At 35.6% G+C, this 11,196-nt stretch overlaps 1 protein-coding gene across 3 annotated transcripts in view; it reads right to left on the reverse strand.

Moving 5' to 3' along the window:
- Positions 1-9,449, reverse strand: part of LOC138332916 (ubiquitin carboxyl-terminal hydrolase 3-like) — a 28,294-nt gene extending 18,845 nt beyond the window's left edge. The window contains exons 1-8 of one of the 3 annotated variants that reach the window (XM_069280945.1): positions 8,986-9,083; positions 5,168-5,354; positions 3,581-3,641; positions 2,992-3,078; positions 2,280-2,363; positions 1,385-1,472; positions 1,014-1,090; positions 67-180 (exon numbers count right to left, since the gene is read on the reverse strand). In XM_069280945.1, coding sequence (XP_069137046.1) covers positions 67-180; positions 1,014-1,090; positions 1,385-1,472; positions 2,280-2,363; positions 2,992-3,020 — 392 coding nt within the window. In that variant the 5' untranslated portion in view covers positions 3,021-3,078; positions 3,581-3,641; positions 5,168-5,354; positions 8,986-9,083. Of the gene's footprint in view, positions 1-66; positions 181-1,013; positions 1,091-1,384; positions 1,473-2,279; positions 2,364-2,991; positions 3,079-3,580; positions 3,642-5,167; positions 5,355-8,985 lie in introns of all 3 variants that reach the window. The other 2 variants (XM_069280944.1, XM_069280943.1) reach the window with 2 other exon arrangements.
- Positions 9,450-11,196: the final 1,747 nt, after the last annotated feature.

Consider the following 11,196-nt stretch of genomic DNA (forward strand, 5'->3'; position numbering starts at 1 on the left):
ATATCAGAAGAATATCTAATGTTAATGTGGCCCCTTGTGCCAGATAAACCTTATAGTAAAACTTACACGTCATCCTCCTCATTCCGCGTTTTACGAGTCTGGTGGTATTTGCGTGACTTGCTAATCTTTTCCTCTAAAGATGGCAGCTGTTTGATGTATCCACAGAACTGCTGGATGTTACTGAAAAGTGAGTAAAATCACAACCATTTCAATATATGATCAATTTAAAACATTTTAGATAGGAAAGCTAGTGTTCTATTTAAAGCAAGGATGTATATGAAAAGGATAAGTCACACTGGGTTTTGGGGAAGTACAGCGCAGGAGCTTTTGTGGTTGTTCACTGACCATGATGATGGGTGACGACTGATTTTCCTTTGATATCCGCCGGTGCAGCCTTTGATGTAGCTTGTGGGTGGGAGGGTTACTGTCTTACTTTCTGAAGCAGGCCGCCATTTCATGAGCTGTCGTATTTTTTTAACGAAAATTTAAGACATTTTTTTCTTTTAATTTTCCGTCCTTAAAGCAAGTACTAAATGTTGTGAAATTAAATAAACTTTACATTGGTGTTTCGTTTGACTCGATAAGACAAGCATTTGTTGAGAAAAACATTTTTTATTATCGGTTCATAGGCATCTTGTGTGGTGTTTAGTAGTGTAAGAGACAGTGACCATTCCTTCTTACTTATAAATCCTTGATTTAAAGAAACAATGACCCTATATATGTTAGTCACCTTGAGGGCTTCTTTTTGTTAAAGTTGCCAAGCAAACTTCAGGGTAAACATGTGATTATCATGGACTAATCAGATGAGTAAGGATTTTGGCAGTGTAAAATCATCATTAGTTTGCTCCGATGTTGTCCAATCAAATATATGCAATAGAGTTATCTCCATTGTGAAAAAGTACCGATTGTGATCTCACTACTTTGTGAATGTTACACTGATAAATACATGACGTGATCAGTACCTATGCTTTTGCGTTTGCATTTCAAAACCAGGGTAACAACATATATATTACCTAAGAGATTGTAATACTGCATTCATGAAACAAGTGTTTCCTAAATTCCTAAGTCCAGAAGATCTTGGTCTGTCATCCTACAAAACAAAATATCAAGTTATGCCACTTTAAGTGAAATATCAAGACTAGTGTAAAACAGACAAGGAGTCACAAAGCAATATCCCAATGCCTCATATGTCTATGATACTTAAATGAGTTTTGCCAGGGATAAAAAATTTCCATGCATTTCCTCATGCATGAAAAGATACCAATTTTACACGTCTCTCATGTCATCTCATTAATGATTGTTCCTTTATATTAACCTCCATGATCATTTAGGGCAGAAAATTCATGTATATAAACATATGTAAAGGAAATGATAAACGATTTACCTTCTTGATCTTTTTTCTATGTCTGTCATTTTCTTGTGAATCTGTGGAAGCTCGTCGACGAACTTTCTGTCTTATATGATTTCTGGCACTAAAAACAAACAGATATACAATTGATTTTCTTTTCCTTCCCCAGAAAATACCAACAAGATCATACCACACCAATTAACCAGAATTGAAGATGGTTTGATTTGTATCAAGTTACTCATTTCACAGTAATTGACTGATTTCACAGGGCCATAGAAAATCTTTGAAATGCACTCATCCGTCAGACAAGTGCTTCTCTAAAATCTACAAGTCCCAGTCTGTGACGTTAATTTTTTTGGATGCTAGTCATTTGGACTATTAAATACCAGAATTTAACTAGTCAAGACTATTTAATCACTATATACCAAACTATATACAGCCGTTTTGCTTCAGAACTTCAGTCATGATCAGTTTTTGACCCAAGTTACAGTCTGGATACGCTAGTGAACAAAAATTCTCACAAAATGATGCAAATGCACTCAAAATGTGTTGAAAAATACAATTGACCACTGCTCTTGTAAATATAGTATATTTACAGATTTTAATTGAGTGGGGAGCCTCTAGTCCAACCGAACTAGTTCATTACAATTGGTACTAGTCCAGCTATAAAATTACTAGTCGTGGGCATCGAACTGGTGCTTAAAATCAAAGAATGTAGTCTTAATGACATTTTCACTTAGCTGTAAATGAGATATATATTGTGTAATATAATTTAAAGTCCAGGTCATAATCAGCATCATAATTTTTTTACTCATTCAACAGACGAGTGTGCTGTCAACAATCACTTGTCCGAAGGCCAAATCCACTCATCTGGGTGAGCAGACGAGTACATTTCCCCGGCCCTGTTTCAATGGTATCATCTTAACCTTACCTGGCTAATGACTGTAAGCTTTTCCTGAGTTTGTCCAAGTGCCCGTACTTTGTATCGTTAATCACAAATTCATCACAGATATAGCTGAAAACAAGGAAATCATTTTGTTCAGAGACTCCAAAATAATGAAGAATGAAAAAGAAACAATTTCTGTGATTCTAAGTCTAAATGACATTCCCCCTCAAACAAAAGAATCAACTCAACTATCTTATGGTTCGCAAATAGTCAGCATTGATATCATAATTTTTAAACAAAAATCAACTGTTTAATTCATAATCAATGAAATTCTTTCATATACTAAAAATTCTTTTTTTTTTTACTTTGTGTAAAACAATGAAATAATGGTACTGCATCATTGACATTTTAAAGGATGAATCTTATCTAAACCTTTTTCCTAATCACTGATAAAATGATCAAAATATCTTTTAACATTGAGCATGATCTTATATAATTTAACTTGCACTTGTATAACTAGTCTTACTGCAACCAGTATTCAACAGACTTACTATGTGTAAACCATAGCTTTAGCCATTTTAAATTAATTGCAAAATAAAGCAAGTTTTACAACTTATAGAAAACACTTTCCATGGCCTGAATGAAAATATAGGAAGCTGGGGATCGAACCCTTGCTGGCAAGGTGAATGTAAATGGTTATACCTTTACACCACCTTATCATCAGCCATTACCAAATAAAGACAGTAACAACACTCACCAGTAAACAGAATAATTATCACAATCCATACAAACAGCATGTTGGGTGAACGCCTCGTGATGCTCCTTGGCATGGCCATTCACATATCTGAAACACAACAATTCATGTAGGATTCTTAGTCAAGGCGTGTCCAGAACACCAATTTTCTATTTTTTAATGAGTCCCAGAACAAAGAGGATTCTTAAAATTTTGGCGAGTCCCACAGGAAAATCATGAGTCCAGGACTCGTCTAGGGCAAGTAAATATGAATATGGATTCATTAATTCAAAGAAAGTTAAGCAGTAATTTTCATTTTCAATACATTTATTTCCATGAGCCTATACCCATTGGCAATTTGACTATAACCATATTGTGATCAATATATGCTTACACATGCTTAAAAATGTGTTGTATCTAATGAAAGAACTCTTTTCATTAGGAACAATCACATCATGAAATGAAACCCCCTCCCCCAAAAATTAAAGAAACATTTCTAAATATTTGTAAACGGAGAGTGATTTCGGATGTTCCTCCTCCAGATTTACATTGTATTATGACTAACCAAGATTTATACCATCTTTTTATGAAAATAAGTGAACATATGATGTACCTTCCACAATGAATTTTCCCACATCGAGTACAAATCCATGGACTTTTGTCGGTCTTGCATCCTACAAGCAAAAACAAAATAACATTTTACTGACATAAGAAATCATTCCATAGCAAAAAGTTTAGTTCAAGTTGTGTAGTTGTTGTGGACAAAAACAAAATTGGTGATGTCTCACGTTAATAGCATGAATATTCTAGTCCATGTCATGGACTAGAATATTCATTGTCATGCATCATCTCCTTCAAATTACAATGTATAAACATCCTCAAAACTCAGTTGTAATTTATGTTGGACTAATTTTGATTTTAATTGATGATTGATAATAATTTTTCCAAATACTGTAGATTATGAAATGTATAAACTAAACTTTTAAAAGTCCATTATCTAACTGTGAAATAACTCGTGCTTAATTAGCCTTTATTATGTAATATATAATGTATGTGCAATACCACATTTCAAAATGCCAGAGACATAATAAATACACAATAATTTGAATTAAGAAAAACGAAATACTTCTTCATACTGTTGGTTCACTCATGGGTATCTAAAATTCTTCAAAAAATTAAAAGGTAAAATAAAACAAATATAAAATATAGGAGAGTTTTCTGTAAATAGCATCTATTCATAAAATGAATATCTAGTAGCGATATAGGTTGTCCTAATTCACCCCTGGACAATGAGGGCTCTGTGTAAGACAACAGATGAAACAGGTATACATCGAAAAAATCTAGTAACTATGTTGATTGGCTTTGCAGGGCTTTTTTTTTTAGTATACTTTGGGGTTGATATTCGGCCCCATTCCCATGGCAAAGCCTCAGATAAATTTTTCCTATTTCAATTCTAGTTTCCCAAAATCAAAGTTTCTTGAAAACTATCCAAAAATATTGCATGTCTTAGTTGGTTAAGCCTTTAAATATTTGTGAATTGGCTTCAGAAAAGTACATATGCTACATTGGAAATAAAAAACCTTATTTGTTATGCTTTATTTCCCAAATCTTGGTTTTGTCGCACATTTTCTCACATTCAAAGCCTTGGCTCCATTCCCAAAGCATTGGGAAAAAGTTCCGCTTTTAATTTAGGTGTCGTTCCTTGCAGTTTTCAAAGGAAAGTCTTTAAAGAAGCATACCAGGTATGTATAACATGTAAGTGAAACTGGTGATCTATCATGAACAAAAAGACAATGATTCATATCAATAAATCAAAGATTTCATAAAATCACACTAAAATTAGTGAAAAGGCAAATCAGAGGTTTCTCGTCCCACTAGCTCTAATATTGGTTAGTGAGTTAAAATAAGGTAATTTTTACTCAAGGTCTTATTTAAAGGTTAGACTGAATAAACAGTATGCACTGTCACAGATGTTATTGTCGAGTATAAAATCAGGAATAATGGCACAATATCAGATGGTAATATCTTTAGATTTCTTTTGTTTCCATCACCACATTATGCATGTACGCTTGCCAGAAAAATGAGGAATAAATATTGTTTATAAGCAGATCGACCTCTGCCAGGAACAACCCCTAGACTAAACAAGGCTTCTCAAGTTTGTGATCAATACAAAGATGCATCGCTTTCCATCATGCCTCACATGAATAACTTAATGGGCCTGAGATTTTGTCTTGCGATACATCCCCCTGCTAGTTTGTTCTCTGTGTGGTTCCTGCTGAATGCAGCTGTAGCGTTGGCTTGTTAAGTCCTACAATTACACAGTCAGCAGGCCTAATCACAGAGAGGGAAGCAAGGGACAGATTTCTCCTGGCGACTACTCATGCTTTCTGTGAAGGATAAGACAGAGTGATGCAAATATAATTCTTGTTCTATGGCTTCACTGAATAAGGTTACTGTCTGGTAAACTCATGAATATTCATGTTCTACATGTATATTCACCACACTGTAATTTTGTTGGGTTATTGAACTGATATGCGTCATTGTTCTTTTGAAAATGAAATAAAGAGCTCTGAAGTCTGTCCCACGTTAATGCATAGCAAAATACGACTTAATAATCATAAATATGTAATGTTACTAAAAAATAGGACTATAACCATTTATATATTTTTTAGGTATATAACGGTATCTGACTTTCATATCATGTTCAGGTACTGAATATTATGTCAATCAAGGTGTAGATACTGCTGACAATTACAATTAAGTAACAGAAAATTTTGGCACAATCCTCGATGACAAACGTTAACAGAACAGCTACATATGGTACATCATTTACTGGTATATTAAATCCGTTAGGACGGTTACCACTTCCTTTCCTATGTACAACATGATTGAAATAAATATTTTAGTTTCCCAGAGGAATTTTCAAAACTAGAGATGAAGAAGCAATTCTTTTTATTTATAATTGATAAATCATGTATCCAAGATAATTTGAAATGCCGATTTAGCATATTAATCGAAACATAATATTCATTTACTGCACAGTATACATATAAGAAAAGCATCAGTTATCTCCCGTTTTAAGTCTTCAATAACAAGATCATAATCTATTAAATAGAATTGATCAAAAACAAATGAACAATAAAAATCAAAAAATAATTTCTTATATAGAGACAGATTTTAATCATTAAATTATTATATATAGCCAAACTGATATATATCTAAACCAAGCACAGCCCCGGGAGCTGATTAAACAAAGTAACAACTGATCCAGATTTTGCAGGAAACTGTGGACTTCTGGAACTCAACAAAAACCAATTTTACAAGTGCTGCAACAATATGCTTCCCCCAGGATACAATATGTATCACGATACTTGTCTCACCATACTTATCACAATATTTATTAAATTATTAATAAGTCAAAAAGTGATATTTTTTTTTTACTCCATATGTGATTTTAAAGTGTCAGGAGGTTCTTTTAATTCTCTGGGTATTTATAGTGACGCCATGTTTGCAGGCAACTGTTTAAAATTTCTGGATTTCACCCTATCCGGAAAATGGTGGGGCGTACATACTGTGACATAATTTTTTTTATATAAAACAAGAGGCCCAGAGGGCCTGTATCGCTCACCTGGTTTGTAATGTCAAATCATGTTCTGAATACAGGGTCATTGTTTCTTTTCTGAAGGAATTTGAATATTTACCTCTTATTTCCCTATTGGGCCCCACCCCTCCTGCCCCCGGGGGGTCAGAGCCAAAATTTATACAAGTTCTGTTCCCCTTCCCCCAAGGATATTTGTGGCCAAATTTAGTTAAAATCCATGCAGAACTCTAGGACAAGTAGCGATTTATATGATTTACCTCTATTTCCCCTATTGGGCCCTGCCCCCAGGGGGTCAGAGCCAAAATTTATACGAGTTCTTTCCCCCTTCCCCCAAGGATGTTTGTGGCCAAATTTGGTTACAATCCATGCAGAACTCTAGGACAAGTAGCGATTTATAGGATTTACCTCTATTTCCCCTATTGGGCCCCACCCCTCCTGCCCCCGGGGGATCAGAGCCAAAATTTAAACAAGTTCTGTTCCCCTTCCCCCAAGGATGTTTGTGGCCAAATTTGGTTACAATCCATGCAGAACTCTAGGACAAGTAGCGATTTATAGGATTTACCTCTATTTCCCCTATTGGGCCCCGCCCCTCCTGCCCCCGGGGGGTCAGAGCCAAAATTTATACAAGTTCATTCCCCCTTCCCCCAAGGATGTTTGTGGCCAAATTTGGTTACAATCCATGCAGAACTCTAGGACAAGTAGCGATTTATAGGATTTACCTCTATTTCCCCTATTGGGCCCCGCCTCTCCTGCCCCTGGGGGGTCAGAGCCAAAATTTATACAAGTTCTGTTCCCCTTCACCCAAGGATGTTTATGGCCAAATTTGGTCACAATCCATGCGGAACTCTATGACTAGTAGCGATTTAAATTAAATGTTGACGGACGGACGGACGGACGACGGACGCCGCGCCATGACATAAGCTCACCAGCCCTTTGGGCCAGGTGAGCTAAAAACCATGAAGTTTAAACCGTGATATATCGTCCAAGGTTTTTTTTGTTGCAGCACTAAATTTTACGACTATATTATTTTTTATCCATGTCCCATGAGACACTTCAATCGTTTTGCAATCGTTCAAATCACCTGCAGGTAGGGCGTTAGAATTGTACCTGCTGCCTCTATTGCATGATTGTAAAAGGCGACTAAATTTAGGATCTTATCTTTTCTTTTCTTCCTAACTGACTTTATCTTTCCTAATGCCTTCCTTGGCACCGCCTCACTTCTGGCCTTGAGTTGAGCGTTCGCCCCTGTGAGTCTATAAAAGTGGTAGTTTCTGCTCCTGCTAAGCGCTCACCATACAGGGAGTGGGACGACTGGTTCGCCCATTGTCAGTATAATGTGACCGGGTAGGGTGTGTTGCTTGGTGTCTTCGGCGGCATGCTTCAGTGATATAGCACTATAAAAAGGACAAGAGTTCCACTATACAAGAAGACACAACATGAATATACCGCAGTCTCCCAAAACACGCACCTCGCACAACATACACGCAACACACTGCATACATGGGAGGCCGTCCTTACATGACCATAGTTGTTAATAGGATTAATTAATCAAACAAACAAAAAATTCAAATCACCGCTGCACAAATTTAGTAATAATACCAATAAATATTGGTACCTTGATCTCATTGGGCTTAATTAGACTAATACATGAACAATCTGAAATTTGCCATAGATTAACATAAGACATTAATTAAATATCTGCCTATGGTTGTGATTTTTTAGTAACATGTTCAAAGTGATTTAAGCTTAAAATTATGTTTCTTCCCGAGTAACACACAAAAGAAAATAAGAGAAGTTGACAAGTTGTCAAAAAAAAATTGTGGTTTTCAGCAAAAGAATCTATTGATAAAACCACTATTTCATTCAATTTTTGAATATTTGAAACATGTCGAAATATGATAATTATTTTTTGAACATTTTAAATTGTCGAAATGTGATAAAAAAAGTTTATGATTTTTTTTTACATCTTTTGTGATAAGAAACATTTAGGTTATCTCCCTTCGCGTATATTACCTTTTGAGACGACCCTTGTGTGTATTGCACACGTCTGAGCTGTCATGTTGAAATGACAATAATTATCACTCTTGTGTAAACAAACGGGTGTAAATCATGCGTATCATCTGGTCGTTGAAGGCGATACTTTCATATCTATCTATACACAATGCACAATATATCACAGTGACTTATTTCCTTGGAAATAACATCGAAAACGAGGATTATTTTCTGTCGAGGAGGCTTCAACACAAGAGCACATGGCACGATGATGGCAGAACCGCTTGTAACAAGGGGGCAATACACATCGATGATTACCAGATTCCAGACAAAGTAACGCCTTCAAACACTTCACACATGTGTTAAACACGACATAAACAGTTGTCACAAAAGCCAGTACACTTACACATAGGGTGTAGACTCACCTGCGCAAAAATAATCTGGTGGTAAATTTTCGCTTTTTATAGATGGCGCTGTTACATGTACAGTTTCTTCCAAATGCGGGCACTCCATGAAATTATTCAAAACTAAATATTTTTAAATGAAGGAGAAAATAAACTGATTTGGCACAGCGTCACACGATGGTTTCTTCAGACTGTGCCATTCAAGGAGTTTTAATGCATCGAATCCTTGTCTTGGTCTCATCGAAGTAAGAAAATCGCTTCGTTTTGCAAAGTACACTGCAATAATAGCACAAGCCAATTTACTGTCGACACATCCGCAGTAGGTCAAGTATTGTATATGTTTACGTTTTAAACGCGACACTTTATAATTGATTTTTATATACCAAAGTTTTCGGTTTTCCTGGTATGTTGTTCTTCAAAATCTATTTCAAACTAAGCAAAAATTGTTTTTTCCTTTCAAATTGATATTAGAACTATATTATGTCGCGTAGACTGAATAAGTAGTTCCACTTAGCAAAATGTTCGTGATCATGTGACATCGTACAAAAACAGGCACGTTGGCTTAGTTGATCTTTTTGGATACAACCCTCTTGTTATCAAACAAGATGTGGAATAAAAAAAAAAACGGTTAGCCCTAGATTAAATTCGATTACTAAGTTAGATTGCATTGTTATTTATCAATGTTTTTCTCAACGGAAAGACATGAAATATCTCGGTTTGGCAAGAAAACTAATATTGTAGCGCATCTAAGGACTAATATGCATGTACATTACATTTTGTAGGCCCAAACAGAATATAGATTCAGTATTATACTAGGTTAGAAAATGCTGACCGCTTTAGAATAAATTGATTTTAAAAAATTACATAAATTTTTATATATATATATATATATATATACATACGTTCTAAATAAGGTACAATTTATCACGCTGGTAAGTCCAAGACCCACTATAGACTAATATAGAGACTTTATATATTAGTCTGTAGTGGGTCTTTGGTTTACCAGCGTGCTAAATACTTATGGTTACATAATCTTCACCAAGGACGTAAAATGCTTGTCTATACCGCAATTATGAAAAATTAGCCTTTAGAAGACTCCTAAGTTAGCTGCATGGTACCTGCAAAGCGCTGGAGTCTGTACCAGATGCGTCCATGGATCAAGAATGAGTTGTTCCATTATTATTGTAATATTAGTGTTGGGAAATTCAGTATACTTTAATCGTTCCTCATATATGAACGTATTTTTTTTTATCCAGGAAGAAGGTTTTTGTCCCAAGTCTGTCGTTTGAATGTCTTTTGTATAAAGTCGCATGAACCACAGGGACCTGTAATGACACGAATTTGTAACCTATATTATATGATACCATAATATATATATAAATACTGTTGGTTAGAAATTCGTACCAGGTCCCTGTGGTACGACACCTCCAGGTTGGTTTGCGAGACAATCTAGCTGTTATATTTATATACGATTTGACAGTGTAATATCCCAATCTGCTTTTAGCTTTCCGAGTTTCGTATCATCATTTCTTATCTTGCTAGACAGCTTGGTATTATTAGTCAGAGAATAAAGGACACGATGATGTCCAATGAGTATCGGCCTTACACACTGGTAAATGTTTTAGCTTGGGCTGTCGCATCAAAGCCGGGCGCTCGTTTTTCAAACTGTATACAGAAATGGCGTCGAAAGCAACGATGAGTAAAGGAAATGTTCTGTGTGGAGAGATACCTACATTTGCTTTTACGGAGTGTCCGACGTGTCAATGCATATATTCGTGTCCATAGATCTCGTATCCAACAAATATACCCAGAAAACAATATCACGAACCTGCTATATATATGGGGCTGGAAAATCATTTTTTGCTTCATAGAGACTCTAACAACCATGTTCATAATTCGAGTCGGGTTTACAAAATACAATATTTACGTCAGTAAACACATAGAATACATGTACGTATACCACGTGCTAAAGTTTTCGCGTGCATAATAAGGCGTCAAACTCAGGGGCTCTCGTTTTTGCCAAACCACGGGCGCTCGCTTGATTGATTTTCCCTCCAATTTTTACCAATGTGCCTTAGTATACTGATTTGCATCCTCGATAGACCTGCTAGTGATTCGAACTTTAGCACAAGGTTTCTTGTCTCAACCATCTGAGCTAGTACAACTTGATACTTCGTTGTTTTTTTTTACATTAATTCATACGCAGTCTGGGTGATATTGAATTTGGTATAT

Source organism: Argopecten irradians, chromosome 10 (assembly GCF_041381155.1).
Source record: "Argopecten irradians isolate NY chromosome 10, Ai_NY, whole genome shotgun sequence".
In the NCBI taxonomy this organism is placed as follows: Eukaryota; Metazoa; Mollusca; class Bivalvia; order Pectinida; family Pectinidae; genus Argopecten; species Argopecten irradians.